This window comes from Ostrinia furnacalis, unplaced genomic scaffold (genome assembly GCF_004193835.3).
Source record: "Ostrinia furnacalis isolate ACB-3 unplaced genomic scaffold, ASM419383v2 OfSCF1534, whole genome shotgun sequence".
Lineage (NCBI taxonomy): Eukaryota > Metazoa > Arthropoda > Insecta > Lepidoptera > Crambidae > Ostrinia > Ostrinia furnacalis.
The window spans coordinates 308,195-331,332 of record NW_021131773.1 but is presented as its reverse complement, the minus strand read 5'-3'; the positions used below and the strand labels follow the sequence as shown (position 1 = coordinate 331,332).

Here is a 23,138-nt window from a genome sequence, read left to right as displayed (position 1 = left end):
TTTTCAATTAATAAATTGTCAGTCAATTGCAGAGAATGAGGAATGGACCCTAGTTATTATTCTGAACAACTCTTCCACTATAGTACGACTTTACGTACTTAGTCTAGAATCTGAGATATTATGACACTCATTACCCGCAGTCAAATATGGAATTACGAATTAGGTACGCATCTGTAACAGTAGTTCAAATGAAAAAAATTGCTTCTCAAGTCATGACCCTTAGAAGCTGAAACAACCAATTATGTAGACGGAGTCGGCACTAGTCCCTAGTAATGTTAAAATGAAGTGTTACGCCAACTGCCGCGATATTGCCTCCGCGTCGCACGCGGCGCTCGAAGCACCCTCTGCACTTCCAATAACGGCTATTGTGGGAACTAACACAACTGGATTAATGTTCGCTGACTGAGCTAAGAGCTAAAGCAATAAGTATAGGTATTATGGAAATATTATTAAATGTATTCCAATCCTTCTAATAAGAAATTAAATAATTGTGACGATGGATGAATGTTTGTTGACTCTTTCACACATAAACTATTTGAGAATTATACGGTTTTTGATGATGGATTAGATACCAACACAGTTTTAAAAAATCTCCCATGTTTTTTATATCAACATAGATTTAATTTATAATTTTAATTCTTAAATAATAATTTATCAGATTTGAATCACAACACAAAATTCCACTTAATATTAAACAATATAAAGCTTTTAAAAACACACAAAACTACTACTCATAAATAAATAGTAGTTCTAGGTATCAACTTAATTAATTCAAAATGCATCCTTTTACACGTTCTTTGCAGTCGAGCACTGAAATAATGTTAATTTAACCTACATAATTTAAGTAAAGCCTCTCAATTGTACAACTTTTGCGTCAATTATTTTAAATCCGGGTTCTTCCAACGTGAATCTAAATTGTAGGCTCAGCTTTATCCAGCAAGCCCACAAGTGATGATGCTTATGCAACTTCTTCTGTTCTCTTCTGGTTCCGCTTTGACAACCTTCTTCTTCTTCTTGCCGTTTGCGTCGTACCTTTTCTCTTCCTGAAATCAGATAGAAGATCGATTATGTAATTTCATGTAAAATATACGAATAAGTATGTATCAGGTTTTTCAATTACGAGTATATGCCTAGAAATGGATTAAACACAAATTTAAAACAGAACTTTTATACAAATGAAATCTTTTTACTATTTATTAAAAAAAAGTACCAAGCCTTCAAAGCCTTGTATTGTAAGGGAGTGAATACTTCTCAGTGACCCTTTTCACGGAGTGAATTAAACACCCTTTCGCCACCAGATGGCGTATCCCCCTCCCCGCCACTTACAGTAATCATGATGTCCTTACGTCATTATTAGCCTTTTGTTTTCTATCAGGGAAACGGTCCTAAACGCGTAGTCAAGAGGCCAAGGTACTCCACCCTTGCAAATTCAAAAGCATCCAATATTATTGCAATAAAAAAATATACGCTTTATTATCTCATTCTATACATACCCTACAATAAATGTGATTACAATGAAGGTGTTGAGATAAGAATCTTAATTACTTTTTACCCGACTCCAAAAAAGAGGTAATTAATTCGACACGTAGGTAGGTATAGTGTGTGATAATAAATCTACACTGAACTGACTGTAAATGGAATACTGAATCCGTTATGTCTTATCATAGTATTCTTTTGAGAGGAGCACTCTTAATCTCACTCTTCTTGAGTTACGCGGAAGGGAAGTCTAGCCCCGGGACTAGGGATAAATAAATGGCTCTTTGTCCTGCGAGCCATATACGCGAGATTAACTGAAAGATGTTAAAGGCTGTTTCTGCGAACTAGGAATTGGCGTTGGCATTAGGTAATAGGATCCACCCTCACCCTTCTTTTATCTTCAACTAGAATCTAAGTAGTTCTCATACATCAGAGCTTTCGTTAGTGTGGCTTTAGTTTGATATTCTAAATATTCTGCTTGACTAACTTTACTCTCATTTTGTTTGCCTCGTCGAGGAATCAAATCTAGGCGTTAAAATTCGAACTTACTAATCACCCTACTAAGAGACCTCTGCCGCGACGTTTCGGCAAATGTACCTGCTTGATGGGCCGATGATCTTGGGAAAGTGGTTAGAATTCATGTTTGTAGCGTTCTTTGAAGGAGGTTTACGTCCAGCACTAGTAACACAAGCATTATTTAGCTTACCACGAGATGTTTTTATTGGCGGTCAAGCTGTAGATCTGGGTACACAGATGTTTTTATTGGCGGTCAAGCTGTAGATCTGGGTACACAGAGTTGCGGCGATGGGAAAGAGAGGTGGGAATAGTCCCGTTACTATAAGGGGTGGGTAAACGAGACTAAGGCTGAGTTGCACCATCTTAGTTTTACTTTGACAAACGTCAAAAATCTGTCAAACTCCATTCAAAAAGCACTGGTTATCGTCATAGTTGCCGTTAAAAGTTAGGTGGTGCAACCCAGCCTAAGTATTTTATTTGTGCGATAAATGTAGAGAGGTAAATTCTGTACATGAAATATATTTTCAAAATAACTATCAGTGGTTATTAGTGATCGATACTGATGCCAAAAATGCAATCAGTAAAATTTTTGACAATCTGTACGTCTGTATGTTCCTTATAGAAACAAAAACTACTCGACGGATTTTAACAAAACTTGGTACAATTATTCTTCATACTCCCGGGTAGGTTATAGTATACTTAGGAATTCTCACGGGAACAGGAATTAGCGGGAAAATCCTTTTGTATGAAAAAATCTAAACCGCGTAAGATAGATGCAGGGGGTCAAACGGGTAAACGGGATCCACGCGTACGAAGTCGCGGGCGGCCGCTAGTAAATTACTAATATTCTAGGAAAAAATTGAAAAGAGTGAATGATTGTATTCACCTCCACGAGCTCCCCGATCTTGTACTTGGCCATGATGGTCTTGGCGTCGGGCGTGTGCGCGGACTCGTCGAAGGCCTTGGTGGCGTCCGTGCCTGCCTCCTCCAGGATCACGTCGCCGCCCGCGGGGTGCTGGAACGATTGCGATAATAATAACTCACTGTGTCGGGAGTTCATGTACTGCATTATTTCAAAATAAGTTACAATTGCTGGTGTTGGGCTGCAATATTTAAAATTATAGTACAACACGTAGGCATGCTACAGGTTGACAAATAATGGTATTTTAGTGTCCATTTTCTAGATGAACACAAGTTTTTTAAGATTATCATTTTACACAACGTTGGTACTTGTCGATTTTCCTACCACTTCTCAGCATTAATACAAACAAATTTATAAAAAATTAGAACAAAAATACCTGTTTGTATTATTATTATTTAAGAGCTATGGTTTTCTGAATAAAGAAAAATAAAATAAAATTAATGTAAATAAGTGTTTTTCTTTTATTTATCCCTTTTTTACCACTAATCATTTAAATAGTTCATAAGTAAGTATATCTTAAAAACAATCTCATAGTTCCGTAGAGCCTGCAAAGAAAAATTCATGCCAAGCGTAAACTTTTCAGTAGTTACTTACCAAGTTTCTTGATAATTCGATTCACATTGATAGTTCAAACAGGTGCAACATTATTAGCAAGCTCAGAGTGAGCCCCTTTTGTGGCTAGTACAGGATAATCGCACGAACCTCATCCAGGTACTTGGTGAGGTCGTAGACGGAGTCCCTGTAGACGATCCAGACGGCGCTCCCGTTGCGGCCCGTGCGCGCCTTCACGTCGGCCAGCGAGTACCGCGCCACCTCGTCGGGAGTGCCCATGCTGCTGGTCAAGTTAGAGTTGGTGTAGTACTCGTAATAACGTAGATGCTTCACTTCCAACTTCCATTGATGAATTAACATTCTTAACATTAAAGTATAGTACTAAGCAAAGCTTGTCGCAATCATGTTAACATTTGAAGGTAAATAGTAGAGTCAAATCAAGACGATATTAATCAAGTGTTCCTAAAATAAGAATCATCCTGGTCAGTAGCTTCTCTAAATCATTTTCATTCACAAATTGCATAGCTGGGCACCGTTAATCAAATAGTTAACTTCGTTAATATTTAAACCGTTAATAAAAAAATTAACTTCGTTAAACGTTAAAACGTTACATTTCACAAGATTTAACGCAAGTTAACGTTAATCGTTAATCCGTTAACACATGATAATAAAACGAAAAAAATTATTGTATGCAAGGTTCAAATAACTTCGAAAGCTTGTATCGCGCATGGAATTTATTCCTCTTTTTCAGGGTTCCGTAGTCCTGACAAGGAACCCTAGTTTCGATATGTCTGTCTGTCTGTCCGAGGTTTTGCTTGGAAACTATTGGCACTAGGGAGCTGTAATTTTGTTGTATATTAATCACGCCGGAAAAACGGTAGAATAAAATTTAGTAAAAAAAAAATTTTTTTAGGGTAGCTCCCTTACATGTAAAGTGGGGATGATTTTTTTTTCATCTTCGACCCCATCGTGTGGGGTATCGTTGGATAGGTCCTAATAAAAGCTCGTTTTTAAAAAAGTTTTTTAATTATTATCTTTTTTTTTTTACACTTTTTAGTAGTAGTATCTCAATCTCAGAGCCTTGGTTCAATTACAATAAGTGCTCGAAAAGACAAATCCAGCAAACCCAAACTCGATAAGTTTCTACAGTTTCGTTTAGGAATTCCTATGGCCACCTCCTGACTCCATCATCAGGACCCTGGACATCATCTAGTACTAAAGTGCTCGAAAAGACAAATCCAACGAACCCAAATTCGATGCGATGCCGCCGTTTCATTTAGGAGTTCCTATGGCCACCTCATGACTCCATCATCAGACCAGCTCAATGGTACCATAACATTGCATTGTCATCGTACTTACATAAGTAAACCAAATTTCAGCTCAATCGGTTGAGGAAAACTGGTCTTAAATTCAGTTGCAAGAGTCGTTCGTTAGTGATCTGGTTAAAAAAACTGTTGTTTTGGGTTCTAAAAGTTCTGAAAGCCCGAACGTAGCTACCTACTTGTCAGAACGCGTTTTTCAGCGTGCTTTTGGTAAATAGTAGGTATAGTCCAGTCAATAAAGCATTATAGATGGAAAACTGTAGAACACTATTTCTGACTTCAGGACTTTATTTAGACTAGTTAGGAGGTGAACTTAGCAAAAGTCCCCGTCCTTAGCCCTTGAGCCGGCGGGGAGAGGGGGGTTTAAAGGTGCCACTTTTCGGTTTTTCGCTTAATTCTCGGAAATTATGCGTCCTAGTGACATGACTACTATGAACCAAAAAAAGCATATTCAATTTGCTACAGGTGAGATAGTCAACTTTTTTGATAAATTGTATAGTTTTCGCGGCATCTGCTCTAGAAGTTCTGTAATATTGGAAATTTTATTTTTGTCTTACATGTTCCCATCAGAAGTAAATCGACTAAATCAACATTGAGCAATCATTCTAGACATGCGGGATCATGTTAAGCCTAGTTCCAGGGAGGGGACTGCACCGTGCGTATATTTAGACGAACCACTTTGAGCCACTATTGACTCCTCATCACTCAAAAACTACTGTGCATTAACACTTCAAATTTGGTTCATGTGTTGAGACTTGAAAGATATACATCAGCTTCAAATTTCATAAATATGCCTCAAACAGTTCTTTAGGTATTGACGTCCAAAAATATACATGTCTGCCCTATAGACCAAATTCTAACCACTTCCAGATGACCTCGAAGGTTCAAATTTGGCATCCAGAAAGGTAGTTATGTAAATACAAAGGAACAAATAAAAAACCAGTAAATTTTAACATTTCACAGGTGATAGATAGATTTTAGTGTTCTAAATGTCGATTTTTGAACGTCAATACCTAAATAACCGTTTGATGTAATATTTATGTAAATCACATGTTATCATTCTATTTTTTTATTTTATTTTTAGTTTGTTTCTAATATAAAATACTTACCTTAAATAGATTAACACAACCACGCAGTATCGATTAGCCGGTGGTGGAGGCCTGGTGTGCTGTAGCACAGGGTATCCTAGTACGGACACCAGTCTCTACGAAATACTTATTTTTGTTCCTTGTTGTTATAATTACCCGTTACAAATTGTGACTTTATGTATTTTGTAAAGAGAGAAATAAATAAAGTTATTATTATTATTATTAGTTATTATTATAAAATTTAAAGCTGATGTATATCTTGCAAGTCTCAATACATGAGCCAAATTTGAAGAGTTAATGCACAGTAGTTTTTGAATGATAAGGAGTCAAAAGTGGCTCCAATTGGTTCGTCTAAATATACGCACGGTGCAGTCCCCTCCCTGGAACTAGGCTTAACATGCTCCCGCATGTCTATAGTGTTTGCTCAATGTTGATTTAGTCGATTTTCTCCTGATAGGAACATGTAAGACAAAAATTAAATTTCCAATTTTACAGACCTTCTAGAGCAAATGCCGCAAAAACTATACAAGATATAGAAAAACTTGACGGTCTCGCCTGTAGCAAATTAAATAAGCTTTTTTTGGTTCATAGTAGTCATGTCACTAGGAAGCATAGTTTCCGAGGATTAAGCGAAAAACCGAAAAGTGGTACCTTTAAACCCCCCTCTCCCTGCCGGCTCAAGGGCTAATGGCAGGGACTTTTGCTATGTTCACCACCTAACTAGGCTAAATAAAGTCCCGAGGTCAGAAATTGTGTTCCACGGATTTCTCTCTACACCGTCGTCTTAAGGAATTCATTGACTGGACTAGTACTGGATTAACGATTAACGGACTTAGGATAATTTAACGGAAGTTAACGAGTCCGTTAACATTTTTTAAAGTTAACTTAAAAGTTAATCCGTTAATAGAAATGTTAACTTCGTTAATTAACGATTAACGGATTAACGAGTTAATGCCCAGCTATGACAAATTGTTAAGCTGCAATGACCAAAAGGCTAATAATTAAGTACTGACAACTGAACATGAAATCGTTTTATACAGAATCGTCATGTGTCCGTGACAATCCTCAAGTAAATCTCACACGTAAAACAAATAAAGATTAAATTTTACTACAATCGGCTCTTTAATGACTCTTACAAAACATTTTCCGCCCAATTTATTGCTGAAACTTTATCAAGAGCGTGCAACGACGCGGGACGCGTTATCTGTCGGCGACTGAGTGCTTGCATATCTATTGTTATTGATAACTGGACAATGTTAATGTATCGCTAAACGTCCAGCACTTGTACAGTGTGTAATCTAATAATTGGCATTATGTAATAAAAGCCTTGACTTTGCATGTTGCGTCTGTAGTATGTCTGCGGTTAGTGGTCAGTCAAAAAAGAGAAGAACATCACAGATGTGGCTGAAACAGAAATGAAAGCAGAATGCAGCTCAATCCTCACAAAAAGCGATAATTTGGTTAATTTTAGAAGTCATTGTAGTTTAACCGGAAGAAATGATGTTTTGTGTTAGTACAAAAGAGAGTTGCATGTAAGAAAACTAAGGAAAATGTTAGAAAGAAACCCATAGCAAAATCCATTTCACGAGATGCTAAAGATATTTTTAAAATTCTAACCCTTCTTCTAATCAATTATTTGACAATGTAAACAAACAAATCTTACATTGAACACTTCAGATAATCCATACGTGACCACTTAAATGATAACTACAACATAAGCGACTACTTCAAGATGATAGGTACATAGTTGACGTTCCTATTTATAAAATAGATAGGCCTACATAATGAAAAGTGGCATGCCTGCTGTTCATTAAAAGTTAATGGGATAATACACTTATTATTAAGTATTCTGTGATAATACGAGTACCTATGTAATAAAGTAGGATTCCAACCCCCATACTAATAAAAAGTTACACACTTGTTGAACACTGTTTTAAAATGATATTTCCATACTAAACGTTACTTTAAAACAGTGTTCAACGAGTGTGTAAGTTTTATTAGTAAGGGGGTAAGTACTTACATAATTAAAATTTTGATTTGAATAGAAAAGAGAGACGGATCTACCAAAGAATAGAAATAAAATGTACCCCAGACTCTACCTCCTGGACTTTACAAATAATAATACTTCGGCCAGAATAGGTAGATTTAAAATATACCTCGTGTCTCTAATACCTTAACTGTATTCATCCGTATCATGACAGTGATTAGATTATTTTAATTTGCTTTGTCACATCTCTCTGACTATGCCGTGCGCGTGTCATGACAAATCAATATAGAAACTATCAGTACGAACTAGTTTTATAATTATTTAAATCCTCGGCATTAGGTAGATATTATAATTTGAAATGTTTAATCAGGCGAATAATTTGATAACAATCGCGGAAATTTAAAAATATGCTGAAAGATACCTTATTAAATATCGATAAAGTATCAGCACTTGTGAATGTGAAAAATTTTGATTATACAAACTGATATTCAACTGGTTAATTATACCTACACATTTTTTTTTTCAAAATCGATCTTTCTACTCGTATAGTGCTAAGTTACCACAGTGTACATCAATATACAGGGTGGAATTTTGTAATGCCACCTGAAGGGAAAGTACCTACTCTTAATACTGTAGATAGAAAATTTTACTCAAAGAAAACATTCCTTTATTTTTGAATAGAAATATAACTGCATTCAATGATTTCTAAAAATTTACCTGCTACACCCGGAAATCGAACCAACTAAAATCTGTTAAAAATTACACCCTGTATTTTTATTGCATCGATCGTTAGGGTTAAGATTAAGGATGAAAGCTCTCGAACAAACTTGATAAATCAAATGAAAGGAAAACCATGAAATCTTAAATTATTGTTATTATTTACAGAAAATTGTATGGTATGGTGGTAAATTTTCGTAAAATTTTCGAAAATGTTTGAATGCAGTTCTGTTTCTTTTCAAAAATAAAAGAATGTTTTCTTTGAGTTCTATCTACTTTCCCTCCAGGTGGCATTACAAAATTCCACCCTGTATGCAGTCGTGCATACCAGTGCCATACTACTAGTATGTGCACAATAATAATGTTTAACAACGCGAATAGCTGAAGTTCCGCTCAACGCAAAAAATATTCAGTTGTTTTACAAAACATATAATAACTGTTTGAACTTCAACGAGAATATTAAAAATGCTGCCCTTTTACAGCAGCAACAACCAACATTCTCGACAGTTGCGAGGCATTTTATAATTAGATCTATTACTTATATGCATGACGTACACAGTACACACGTACAGTACAAAATCTTATGGTACATACATTAATTTTTAATCAGAATAAACAATATGGAAAAATGTCTTCTCCATACGCTAACTTCTCTTATTTCTAAATACGGTACGGTGTATCTAACGACTTAAACACGTCTGTCATAGACGCGGCGTCTTCAAAGATATTAGAAACTCTCTTCAAAGTCGGCATCAATTGCATAACAGGGGACAGAACATTTGCAACATTTTGACTAATAAGGACTATGAGAGTAAAAAGCGTTATTATCTGATCAGTTTCAATCATGTTTCAATTTGAATGTACTTATTTCTTTTGACGTGTTTTGACTGTTCTTTTCTATCCCAACTATAATATTATAAATGCGAAAGTAACTCTGTCTGTCTGTCTGTCTGTTACGCTTTCCCGCTTAAACCTCGCAACCGATTTTGATGAAATTTGGCATAGAGATAGTTTGAGTCCCGGGAAAGAACATAGGATAGTTTTTATCCCGGTTTTTGAAACAGGGACGCGCGCGATAAAGTTTTTCTGTGACAGACAAAATTCCACGCGGGCGAAGCCGCGGGCGGAAAGCTAGTAAAAAATATTCTTAAATATAAAAAAAAATAGCTTTCAGCCAGAAGCTTATTTTCCCGATTCGACACGAACTTTAGCTTTTTATTAAAATAATATTTATGGCATAATTCGATTTCATATTTAGAACTAATCCAAAATACGTACTCACCTTAGAATCGTAGCTGAGATACAGCAAGTCGAGCTAAGCCGGCTGTCGGGGCTGCACTATCGCGGTATCTCGCGTGTCGATATCCAGATAACGTATCGCTGATGCGTGGCACGTCACTATCACGTATTTCCACAAAATAGAAATGACTGTGTGGTATCGCTTGCGACTGGACCGGTGATGCAAAGGAATTGTCGCCAAAATTTTATGACACGATGACCTTAAATGAAAGTTCCTGTTCGATTCTCAGGCAGGGTAAAATTAAAAGAAAGTTAAGTATTGACTTTGGCCGAAGATGTGTTGGGTTGGGACTTGGAAGAAGCTTCGGTTATCTATATATATAAAAGAAAGTCGTGTTAGTTACTTCGCTTATAACTCAAGAACGGCTGAACTGATTTAGCTGAAAATTGTCAGGGAGGTAGTTTAGAGCCAGGAGAAGGACATAGGATACTTTTTATCCCGTTCGAAACAAAAAAAAAGTCTGCTTATTTATTGCCATTAAGGCGGAACAAAGTTCGCCGGGTCAGCTAGTAGTGAAATAAAAAAAAGTAAATATTTTTCACTTAAATGAAAGTTTTCAAATAAATTCGTGTACAATAGGGAAGTTACTTAGAAGAGAGGTAGAGTTTATATAAATTAGAGAAATTAAGTATTAGTTATACATTATTATTTTTATTATAAAAAGTACTTAGGTAATCCATATAAAATATAGTTTATAATATTATTTAAGGAGTTGGTACTTAAATACATCCTGAAGCGGAAAATTCAGCGCCAACCTGAAAAAAAGTATTTTTCAAACTGAAATTGACGCAATCACGTTATCTACCAGTACCACTTAATATGAACTTCTTCAAAAGGCAAAGGTAATGAGATATCTCATTACAGCTTGCTTACAATACTTATTTCGACCATTTACAACCAGATAGAATACAGAATAGTAATATATTATTACCCCTTGAACATTCCTATAGATAGTATAGTATACATACAACGGTCCCCACTCGGAACCTGTTGAGGAAGACGTCGAAGACCTGGCGCGGCATGCCGGCGGCGCGGAACGCGGCCGTGGCGTCCCGCCCCGCGTACCGCTTCAGCGGCGCCGGCCCGCCCGGGTGCTGGAAACAGTGACGCTAGCAAGAAACATTATATTACTTACACTATTTAGTTCTATATTCGTTTGTCCGAGGTTGTTTTGTATCGCTGAATAAAATGTTAAATTTTTTCATATTCAAACACTTTTGTCTTTGGATCGTTTGCGTATTCGACAAAATTTGATACCCAGCCTTCGAATTCAACGATAATGACAATCTTGATTGGCAAAATTAGTTTCGTGCTACCATTGCTCGGTTTAAGTTCACATTGCATCACATTCACAGGGGGGTTGTTTAACTTTTCATACTCAATGGTTAATTTCGATTCGAATACGCAAACGATCAAAGACGAAAGTTTTTCATGCAGGATGTAATGAGGCAGATAATAGTAGTAGATAGTTTATCATGACGATCACCTAGCACCACAGACCGTAGTTGGTTGGCCATTAGATAGCTGATGATAAGCAAATTGAATATGTAAGTAATTATATTCACATAGTCTTTTCCACGTTCGTTTAATAGCTAAATGACGTCCACTGCTTGAGAAATGCCTCTTCCAAGCATTTCCATAACGATCGGTCCTTTGCATACTCATCACACATACTATAATGCTGAATCTGAACCTAAAATCTCGTTAATACTTAGGATTTTCTCCAATGGTTTACTTTAAAACAATATTCAATTGTCAGTTATAAGTGGAACATAACCTTTCCCTTAAGCTCAGAGTGTCTCATTTATTAATTTAATCTCAAATATCAATGCGAAACTTCGGTTTTAAGACAAAATCGCAAACAATAAGACAAGTATCTTGACTTAGGCTTTAAAATTAAGTCTCTCCTTTGTTCCAAAAGCCTTAAACTTCTCAACTCAGATGCGAGTACAATAGCAAAATCAAGCTGCGTGGATTTATTAGAATAAAATAATCTTTTGTTTGTAGGTAATGTGGCAATATCAGATCGATTTGCCAATAAAACATTGCTTTGAAGTTTTCAGCACAAAATACTATAATTGGATTTACTTGATTAAAACATTCAATTACAGACTTCAAACGGCAAGACCTTTAAGAATAGGAATGTTTTATTACCAATACAATCACTGGAAACGTATTATTATGGTACAAATGAAAAAAAATCACTTTATAATTTAAAATTGATTTACTTACAAATATGGTAGGTAATACTCACAAAGTCGGCGAAGTCCGTGACGTCATAAACGCTGCCGCAGATGATGAGGCAAAGATGGCGGCCGTCCTGCCCGTCCAGAGCGGCCACCTCTTCCAGCGTGAACACCTTCTGAGGCTGCCAATTTATTTACTTATTGTAAGTCCTAAATGGAGTACTATGAATTACAAGTCAAAGAATAATGGCAAACGCCGTCTATGATAACTTTTCACTCCTTTTTGGTGACTTCAATTGAACTATTTCTAGAGATTGGTCACTCAAACCGCAAATTAAAATTTCAGACAAGATTCACAAATCGATAAACAGTTTGTTTTATATTATATACTGCAGACTTTCATCAACCTGACTATCATTTCATGCTCTTTCAGCAGCAATTTTTGTATATGTTACGGTCAAAGTGATAAATGTGAAAATTATGAATAATCGCCGGTTATTATGAATAATTACNAAACAGGGCGCTAGCAAAAAAATCGTCTTCGAATCGTTTGCGTATTCGACAAAATTCGATTTTAACGATATCGTGACAACCCTCATTATCAAAATTAGTTTCTTGCTACCATTTCTTGTAATAAGTTCACTTTACGTCACATTCACAGAGGCGTTGTTTAAGTTTTCATTAAATCTTTTGATGGCGATTCGAACACGCAAACGATTTGAAGTCTAAAGTTTTTCGTGTTGGAGGTACAAGCTTACAAAGAAGATAGTTCTTCAGGCCGATCACCTAGCACCACTTAAATTGAATAATTAAATTCGCATACTCTTTTGAACGTTCGTTTCAGCTAAATGACGTCCACTGTTGGAGAAAGGCCTCTCCCAAGGATTTCCATAACCGACCGGTCTTTCGCATTGTCAATATCACACTATCATGCTGAATCTGAACCCAAAATCTCGTTGATACTTAGGATTTTCTCCAATAGTTTACTTTAAAACAATATTCAATTGTCAGTTATAAGTGGAACATAACCTTTCCCTTAAGCTTACAGTTTCTCATTTATTAATTTAATCTCAAATATCAATGCGAAACTTCGGTTTTAAGACAAAATCGCAAACAATAAGACAAGTATCTTGACTTAGGCTTTAAGATTAAGTCTCTCCTTTGTTCCAAAAGCCTTATACTTCTCAACTCAGATGCGAGTACAATAGCAAAATCAAGCTGCGTGGATTTATTAGAATAAAATAATCTTTTGTTAGTAGGTAATGTGGCAATATCAGATCGATTTGCCAATAAAACATTGCTCTGAGTTTTCAGCACAAAATACTATAATTGGATTTACTTGATTAAAACATTCAATTACAGACTTCAAACGGCAAGACCTTTAAGAATAGGAATGTTTTATTACCAATACAATCACTGGAAACGTTTTATTTTGGTACAAATAAAAAAAAACACTTTATAATTTAAAATTGATTTACTTACAAAAGGTAGGTAATAAATACTCACAAAGTCGGCGAAGTCCGTGACGTCATAGACGCTGCCGCAGATGATGAGGCAAAGATGGCGGCCGTCCTGCCCGTCCAGAGCGGCCACCTCTTCCAGCGTGAACACCTTCTGAGGCTGGCAATTTATTTACTTATTGTAAGTCATAAATGGAGTTTCAGAACATACTATGAATTACAAGTCAAAGAATAATGGCAAACGCCGTCTATGATAACTTTTCTCTCCTTTTGGTGACTTCAGTTGAACTGTTTCTAGAGATTGGTCACTCAAACCGCAAGTTAAAATTTCAGACAAGATTCACAAATCGATAAACAGTTTGTTTTATATATATTTTATACTGCAGACTTTCATCAACCTGACTATCATTTCATGCTCTTTCAGCAGCAATTTTTGTATATACTACTTAGGTATTTTTCTTGCTTTTAATTTCATAAAATCATACTTCAATAGACGTGTTGATACCACCAATCAATTGACGTACTTTTTAAAACTAACTCTTCCATAGATTTTGTATAGCACTACGTCACTATTTTGTCAACTCAATGAAACTACTTTTTGCAATTTTTTAATTTGATTTTAATGCAACCCAAAATCGTCATTTATAGGTCATTTAAAATTAATTATGTTTTTAAAGACCAGAATGAAGTGGCTTTTAAAAAAGTTGTAATTTCGAATTATTGGGGAATGGAGTCAAATTGTCCAAGTCCCAGCTATCTCATCTGTATTATTTTCTCTACATACCCCCAAGGACTTGTCGGGCAGGGTGGCAAAGTCGGTGACGTCCCTGATGACCTTGCCGGCGAACGCGACCGGGTGCAGCGCCGTGTTCAGCAAGTACCCGCAGCCTTCCGCCCACTCGCCGAACAGGTCTGCATTGCCTGGATATTAACGACAGCTTTTGACTGATTTAATAAAGGTTCGATATGATCAGATGCTAGGCAAGGAGAATCATACATAGTCGTACAAAAACAATGAAAAATGTGAATTTACTGTGTAGTTTATCCTGTAAATAGTAACTATAAATTTTCTTCAATTTCTTCTAAAGTTTTAAACAATACCAATTTTATTAAGGTTGTGTCTGTTATTTGAATGAGTTGTCCAATATTTGAAATCAAATCTAATACAAAAATCAATTGCCTCAGCTGGATACACCACCGGTTTGTGTACCTAATAGTAGGTATGATGTTCGGAGCTAAACAGAATCTGCGTTAGAGCTTTCGTTTAACGCCAATCACTGTAGTTGTTACAGTCTAAATTAAGGTGCACGTTCACGATACAGCCACTTAACTCGTCAAGCGAATGTTAAATGAAACTTGACCTTAACAAAATTTCTGAATTAATCAGGCAATGTTTGTAAATTATATCTTTTTTTTCATTGACGCAGAACTAATGTTTTGACATTAAGTATAACACAAATAATCTCGATTAGACTGTATTTTACCCTTTATATCCCACATTTAAGTTTAAGGTATCTCACGGTCGCAAACATTTTAGTTAGTCTGACCTTTCAGTCTACGTTCGCGAGAGTTTCGTCTGTATCATGAGCAACGTGCATAGCAACGAGCGGTGGACCGAGGTCATCTTCATTCAATCTGTACAGTCAACAGCCAATGTTTGAGCAGTTGAGCACCCACGCTGTGTTGACAATGTATGCGATTCAACATCAGCTGCGATTGTACGTATTAATTAATATATCCGCAATAATACTGATTACTGTACCGTGATAGCGTTGCATTTTACAGATGTATTTAAACAAGCAAAACAATAAAATTTTAACAATATTTTTCCTGATGATAAACGCTGATGATTTCGTTATTGATACCTATTGGTAATAAAATTAATATGTAAAGGATCGAAGCCTAGCGTAATTGCCAGAAATAGTCGTGAGGGTTTTAAGGGTAGTATTTTAGTTCAAGCACTCAAGTAACAAAACGTGTCAAATTCAAATCTATTAATTTCTGATCACAGACAATTTTTACTGTAAGTTCTAATCACGTTTATACTGAACTAGCGGCCGCCCGCGACTTCGTACGCGTGAATCCCGTTTTTCCCGCTAATTCCCGTTCCCGTGGGAATTTCGGAAATTCCTTTCTTAGTGCACCTCTACGGTACCTAAGCTACGTCCCTTCCAAATTTCAAGTGCCTACGTTTAGCCGTTTAGGCTGTGCGTTGATCTGTCAGTCAGTCAGTCAGTTTCTCCTTTTATATATTTAGATTAATTGTCTTTTACGTAAATACCATAGTTATTTTTAGAATTAAAGAATTTAATTGCACTTTAATATGAAAACTATTTTCGAACAAATTATTTTTGTATCTTAGATGTAGGTAATTTAATTTTATGAATAAATTAGTCTTTTAGCACTCTAATCAACAAGTGTATGAGTCAGCTGTCCGTCAAGCCATCGCAGTCAATTAGCTGGCCTATTAATTGCATGTTTACGATATTCCCCCCACTTTACGGGGGGAGGCCGTTACAGCCAATTTGGATTTACACGACTTTTATACTTCCTAGCGAATTACGGTTTAGTGGGGTGACGTGTATCAGCGAGCCTCTAGACACATCCTTGATCGATATAAGTATTGAGACTCAACAGACTTCAAATATTTTAAATAAATTAATATATGTATTTTAATTATGTTCGAAAAGCTAAGGTGACATTGTATTAGGTAGGTACGGTATTAATTGGTATTTAGTAGGAAGAGCTTACCACCACTATGAATTTTCCTGCCAGTTTAAGTAGGTAGGTACTTACATTCAAAATTAAATCTTTTGGGTGGCAGAAAGTCGACTTGTAAATGTATTGTTATGTTCTTGCTGTAATTGATTGAGAATTTGTTACTTTAGATTACCAGCAATGTACTGTTGGGAAAAACGTAAATGCTACAGAAGTATTCACTGCTTCTACATCTTACACTTTAGTTAACTGGTCTTCTATTATTAATTTAAATTACATACGGAACCTTAACCGGCGCCAGGCCTCATCCCTGGCGAACAGTTAACTTTACGATCGGCAAGTTAAGCGCTAACTACACCTACAAAAGTGTTACTGCCGACCTAACTGCTCACAATTGAACTTTACGACCACTACTGTTATTTAAATTATACTGTTTTTCGTACTACTAACTAAAACCAAATAATTTATAGGTTTAGTTAACCTGTATGTTTCTAAGATTGTCGATGTCGATTATTACTGAAATACCTAGTATTGTCACAGCCCATACTCAAATCATTAATCAACTGTTATGGTTTAGTAAAAAACTCAGTAAAACTCATTTATTTCTGTAAATAGGCTTAAAAAAGCACTTTTACACATTTTGTTTGGAAAATACTTATTAACTCACTTTTAGACTTTGATATTGTCTTAAGAATCTGTTTTCCAGTGAACACGAGCTCCTTCATGAATGGATTGAGTCTGCCTTTTAAAAGTACTAACTGGTTAAGGTATAACGATCTCAATGGGTTATTTTAATTTTTGTGCAGTTATTTGATAAGTTGACTGTGCAATGGTACACAATCAATTAATGAAAATCTTTTGAATATTCTCTTCAGCTCTTAGGATTCTCATTATGAAGCACGAATTTAGTGAATGACATTAACGTATTTAAATTATAATTTTCAATTCTTTACAAAGTTTTACTCTACCAAGTCTAACTAAAACTTTGCATTACCCTCTGACTCATCTTAATAAGCTAATTAAAATACGTCAAACCACATCATTACGTCCCATTTATGCTGAAGCCTGAAACTTCCCAAATCTGATTCATGAATTTAAACAACGCGTGGTTTATCAACTTTAACCTTTGGCCAGGATTGGACGCTAAGAGTTTTTCGTTACGTCACGCGTGACGTCACAGCTCCAGCTGTCAAAAGTAGGAGGAGCTTGCGCGGATAGGCTCCGCCTCTCACCCTTAGCCCGCGAAGTCGTATATAAGGCTTCGGGGCTCGAAAGTCCGCCAGTGGAGACCTGACGGGCGAGTAGGGAGTTTGTCGCCGTCTCTGCAAAGTTTACGTCGAAACCCATCACGGTGAGTAAACACTTTCTCTCATGGTTTTCTCGTAGGTTTTTATCTCGGATATGTCAGATAATACGTAGGAATATGTAAATTCCATTTATAAAATACTTTTAAGAATTAATGTATGGTATATTCCCAAAAATGCATATAAAAAGACAAAAATCGATCGAATAACAGCAAGAGGAAAGAGAAAATTGATTAAAAAAAAAACATATAAAGTTACACACAAATAAATAATCATCTATCATTTCAATAAAATAATAAATCGTAATAGAAATTCCTGCCGTTGCAGGTTCATCGGCAATAATCATTTAGTTGGGCTGAAGAAATTATAGACAACGGCTGAAAATAAACTGCGAAAATTTTAAGCTGGAGGTGACCTTTAAGTCTGAGCCAGACTTTTAGACAGTCAAAAATTACACACTTAAAAGCAGACTGGTGCAGCAGATTATTGAAATATCTAAAATATTTAAATCAAATCACCTTTTCTATGATGTCAAATTACAAATAATTTATTCACCCTCACACATAAATCAGCGCTCTACTAAAATGATAATGTACGGATTATCTGAATCTCATAAAGTCAAGTAGACCGTCGTCACACTATTCTGCTTTAAAAAACGATAATGGAAATAAAATGCTTTATATTTTTTGAACATCGTTAAACGTAGTAAGTCAAAAAGATTCACTTCATCTTAGCCATAGTTCATTATTGCTTGCTCTGGTTACAGAACAGATCCTAATTAAGACGATTATTTTAGGAGCCGTCATCCGCCCTCTCTACGAGGATTTATTTCTACTTTATTCCGTTAACAAAGCAAGATTAATTGATAAACCTCCTGTATCTAAATATTTTCCCGGAAAAACACAATCAACTTGATACATTAGGCTTAGCTGAAANAGCTAAAACTTATGTGCTAACCTTTTCAGGAATACGTAGAGTCAGTTTTTATCAGTAACAGTTTTTGTTTTATTTGGTGTCAACAGTAAAAAATATTCAGCGCCGTTTTTACAACAAAGTCTACAAAATTCATGAAAATAGCACAAAGTCCTATACAATTGCTTAAACGTCAAGAATACCTGGCCACGCCTGCAATTGACGGACTTGCAGTTTTTCTCTTTTACATTTTTGTGACATCTACTGGTGTACCGGAGCAGAAAATGTAACAGTATCTTCGAGACCATTCATTTTCTGTATTTCTCTTTTCCCTGCATATTCATTCAATCTTTTGCCAAAAAACATTGCAAGAACGACAGTTCATTAAGCTAAGCACTGTGACATGTTAATTTCAGTACAGTTACAGTTGCAAAGGAATATTTAGTTGCAAAAAAATTGTAAGGTGTTGATTGTACCTTTTACTACGTACCTATTCTAGTCAAGTGTAAGTGTTTTAAAATCGAATTAAGTACTATACTCAACAAACAGTGACATGTAATTTAACACAACAGAACGAATATTTCATTAAAGCAAGTCTTGACATTTTGTTCAAAAACAGCGGTTACAGGGTAGATCCCTGATGTCCCGCAAACAGTTTCAAGCGTGAAATACGTTCAAATGAAATAAACTATGATTTCAGTCGATTTTGCATTAAAGCTTACTAATAAATGTAGTGAACTTGCCTTTGTGTAATTGTGGCCGAAATAATAAAAGTACTTACATTAAATGTTATTATATTCGAAATGCTCGGTGTTAAAAGTAAAGCACGCGTCATTACGAGAATTCCTAATGATAGTTGTTTGAACCACCAGCAGCCTAATTTTCCTAGTTAACATTTTTTATCAATTTATTACGCGTGGAGATTATTATCTACATATTATCAAATGCTGGTGATATAAGAATCAAAACAATAGAACATGTTGATTTTGTGATACAAGATGATGGTGAGCGATAGTATGATAAAAAGCAGTGATACAACAGAAAATAATAACTTGAGATGAAGCCAACGCCTGTCACGTTCGATTTTATAATTCCTCTATGCGTTCGATCGATAAAATGAAACGATTACAAACAAAGCAAACGCAATCGATTTTCTATTACTACGCTCATCGAGGTATAAAAAAGGAAGTTCAGATTGTATTCGCTCTGTTCAGGGTAGAGTGCATAGACTAACATAGGTCTAGAAGAAGAAGTCAGGGCTGGTAATAACCAAGATTTAAAATATTAAATAGGTGAATTCTCTGTAAACTTTATCAGACAAAGTCACTATGTTTTAATTATTAATCTATGCTTGGTAACAGTTTCTAATATTTTTATGTTAATCAATTCTCTTTTAAATAACAGTACTCGTCAAGATAAATCACAAAATCTCAATAAATATCGCTATGATATGGACGACGGCTACTAAGTCGCTACGCGCTACGGCTTCGTAGCGCTACGGGCTACGGGCGCCTCCATTGTAGCCCGTAGCATTGTTCCTTTGAGCGCTGCTAATAAAAATAATGAACACTAACAAAAACTGCCCGACGCGAGTTTACAATGAAAATGCAAATGCAAATTAATATTTGCACTTATTTCATAATTTACAATGAGATTCCTTCTTTGGCTTTGTTAATTACGCGAAGAAAATTAAAAATTGTTTATTTGGAAACTGAGCAGGGCAAAGATTTCTTTGAGAGGTATTGAAACATATTTTCAATTAACATTTTTGCAATGAATATTTGTTCCGGGTGAATTCAATGCTGTTATTTGCATGCCTTTTGCCGCGTTATTTAATAATCAACTTGTACAATACTGTGCCATGATGCACACTATTTGTTAAAAGATTAATTACTTTAGTTCACATATCTAACAGTAATAGAGATTCATTTTGCACCTTTTTACTGAATACATTTATTTATTCTTATCCCTTTCCTAGCTCTTAGAAAAATATGGTTACTACTTATTATGATCGAAAGAGAATTTAATTCCGACCAAAGACAGAACTAAACATTGAATGACTGCCACGGAAGAGTTATGATTTTTTTTAGATTACAGAGACAGACGTGCGAGTAAATCACTTTTTAGATAATTCTAGATTTTAGTGCTCAAAGAAATCTTATAACAGAGATTACTCCTAACCCAAAAGCCGGCACAGCTTTTTCATCAATGTTAAATCTCGATGCAGTGATCGATAGAAGTCTAGCTCTCGCTAAAACAATACTGGGCAATTTACAACACCTCTTTTCAGATCGAAAATTTTTTTTCATAAAGAATTTATGAATTCTTTCGATCGTAGAATTAAGTCCGATTCTTTATTCGATTAGTTACCAAACGAATCGAACCATTTGATGAGCAATTGAATGCAACGATGATAATTTTTCGTGTTGATCTGAATTAACTGCCTAAGCCGACGATACGTATGTAGTGTGTGACCATTCAAAAGTGTGTTTACTGAGTACTTACCTAGCTATTGTAATGCGCGCGGGATAAAAACCGTCTTCGCCAGTTCCCCCGGGTGGGAGATGTGAAATACCGCGACTAATCTTATCTCATTCCCGGGTGACGTTAAAATTTGACTTACACGTGACACAAGTCACAATTTCAATTATCAAAAACATTCTCCATTTACCCACAAATACATAATGTATGTTGGTGATGAGGCACAAAATTTAAAATGAAATTATTCATAGGCCTAGCCAAAGACTTACGCATACTTTACTTTAATGAGCTTCATACTAAAATTTCATTTAAGATATTCTGTACCAAGGCAGGTATGCTCCTAATTTGTTATCCTACGGCTCTGACATAAAATACCTACTGAAAATGTTCTTTACTTCATTTGACTTCGTAAAATATTTTATAATTTTATGTAACTAACTTGTTAGTGTTAGTATCTGAGCTATGTGTTTTTAATTTCAATTATAAAAAGCATATTAGTCTTTTTTTTACAGAAAAAGCGATTTTTGAAACATCTACCAAAACAGTAAATTAATATAACAATTCAGTTGAAATTATAATTCTTCAGCACTGTGCTTTCACGTGAACCTGCAGAAATGTGTCGCGATTCAAAATCAAATTTCTTTTTAGAAGAAACGCAACCTTAAGCGATTCTGAAGCTTCATTAATTCAGTACCTACCTTCTCAGTACAACATTGAATGATAGAGCGTCGAATGGTTGTTCATAAATGAATTTGAAACAATCCATGACTATTAGACTAATCTCAACATAAACGAAGGCCCGTTTAAGCCCGTCCGTAATGAGTCGGAGTTCGTTAAGTTGCCGAGCACCTGTCTACGCCGGATAAGTTTTTCCTCCTCTCAATTTCAGAAACAAGTGGTATTCATTACAACTGTATTTACTTGTTTCATAATTTATTTGAGGCCTTCCAAGAGATATTTAATAACTTTTAAATTGGCTCCAGGCAAGCGGCTCAATTATTTGACGTTTGGAGTAAAACTCTACAATTATTTATCAAACCTTTTCATCAAGATTTATGGTTTTCGATAAACAAAATCTGGCATTTCATGATTAATTATGAATATTCATTCAACAAATACTTCACAAATTTTCAGTTTTAACCAACATCAGCCTTAGATTTTTATTTAATTGATAAGTATTTCATAATGCCCCCTGAAATCCCTCTGGCCCCGAAAGTTGAGCGAAATACTAAAATGTGCGGAAATATCCAGTTAAATTATGCCTACTGAGTGCGCGGGGCAGCCTTATTAAATGTAATTGGCTGTGAGAGCTGCGGTACTTGCGAGCTGCACGACTCCAATCCCGTGAGTTAAGGAAACTAGCTTCCTACGTTACTAAGATTTTAAATTTCTGAGATAGGTTAGTGATATTTTTTTGAGGATCGAACGGCAAAAATGGTTTTTGACTTTAAAATTAATGTTAAAATACCTACTAAGTAAAGTACTAAATAAATGAATCAGACAGGGATTTTACAGCGTTTTTTGCAAGACAAGCTTGAAAGCTTGTTGCTAAGACGATTTGAAAATCGTTACTGCTTCGTGGAATTGTTTTGGACGTAAAACATTTAGCATTCATAAGTTATTAATTTATTTCACTCTCAATACTCAATATGTTTATTGCTTCCTTAAGTAGGTACATTTAAGTGTTACATAATATTTGGAGATCATACTCTTAAGTAAAATACTTACAAAAAAAGCTCTTATTTTAATTATCCTATTACTCCAGTCGTAAGATAGGTACGCCTACAGCAAAGCAGTTACTTTAAACTGCTTTTAATTGGTTCCCTTCGCAACCCTAGCCAGGGAAGTTTCTGGTATTAATATCGCAATTTGAAGGTGTTCGGGGGACAGCAACAAATGGCACAATTACCAGGATCGCTTCAATTTGTTAGGGCCCCAGTCAATGGGGGAGATGTGCCTTCGCGTTACGATTCGATTTAAATCTGTCTTACGGTAATGCCTAGTCTAAGTGCAAATTGGAGTCAGAGAAACCAAGAACTATTTTCGGTAGGTAACAAAAGTGCTAAACGTTATAAATGATCGTAGTTATTCATCACAATACGTATTTACGATGTAAGACCGTAGCTAAGTACTTGAAAAAAGCGAACAGTATTATAACGTTTAGAGGATTTACACACATTACACATTTTAAAATCCG

At 35.5% G+C, this 23,138-nt stretch overlaps 3 protein-coding genes across 5 annotated transcripts in view; 1 reads left to right on the top strand and 2 right to left on the bottom strand.

Annotated features, from left to right (window-relative positions):
• Positions 1-624: 624 nt before the first annotated feature.
• On the bottom strand, positions 625-10,218 carry LOC114353018 (cytochrome b5). 2 transcript variants are annotated; one of them, XM_028304821.1, is made up of 4 exons: positions 9,863-10,218; positions 3,617-3,749; positions 2,879-3,007; positions 625-1,043 (listed from the first exon to the last, which is right to left on the bottom strand). In XM_028304821.1, exons 2-4 carry the CDS (start codon positions 3,743-3,745, stop codon positions 930-932), a joined length of 372 nt encoding a protein of 123 aa, XP_028160622.1. In that variant the 5' UTR covers positions 3,746-3,749; positions 9,863-10,218; the 3' UTR covers positions 625-929. The 2 variants fall into 2 exon arrangements, with proteins under 2 accessions (XP_028160622.1, XP_028160621.1); XM_028304820.1 differs by having other exon boundaries at positions 3,617-3,746; positions 9,863-10,214.
• Positions 10,219-10,379: 161 nt separating this feature from the next.
• LOC114353017 (putative cytochrome b5 B11H24.095) overlaps positions 10,380-23,138 on the bottom strand; it is a 33,437-nt gene continuing 20,678 nt past the window's right edge. Inside the window, exons 3-6 of the mRNA XM_028304818.1 lie at positions 14,311-14,447; positions 13,573-13,686; positions 10,849-10,974; positions 10,380-10,635 (exon numbers count right to left, since the gene is read on the bottom strand). Coding sequence (XP_028160619.1) covers positions 10,600-10,635; positions 10,849-10,974; positions 13,573-13,686; positions 14,311-14,447 — 413 coding nt within the window. The 3' untranslated portion in view covers positions 10,380-10,599. The remainder of the gene's footprint in view (positions 10,636-10,848; positions 10,975-13,572; positions 13,687-14,310; positions 14,448-23,138) is intronic.
• The window catches only part of PTSP (prothoracicostatic peptide), a 52,569-nt gene continuing 46,740 nt past the window's right edge, over positions 17,310-23,138 (top strand). Inside the window, exon 1 of one of the 2 annotated variants that reach the window (XM_028304817.1) lies at positions 17,310-17,595. The gene's annotated coding sequence lies outside the window, so the exon portion shown is untranslated. The remainder of the gene's footprint in view (positions 17,596-23,138) is intronic. The other variant, XM_028304816.1, reaches the window with a different exon arrangement.

Excerpts from the sequence above, each read along its gene's own strand:
- LOC114353018 (XM_028304821.1), bottom strand. The coding sequence starts at position 3,745 with ATGGGCACTCCCGACGAGGTGGCGCGGTACTCGCTGGCCGACGTGAAG. Across the intron at positions 3,008-3,616 it reads TCACCAAGTACCTGGATGAG|CACCCCGCGGGCGGCGACGT; the intron begins GTTCGTGCGATT and ends CAATCGTTCCAG. Across the intron at positions 1,044-2,878 it reads AGATCGGGGAGCTCGTGGAG|GAAGAGAAAAGGTACGACGC; the intron begins GTGAATACAATC and ends ATCTGATTTCAG.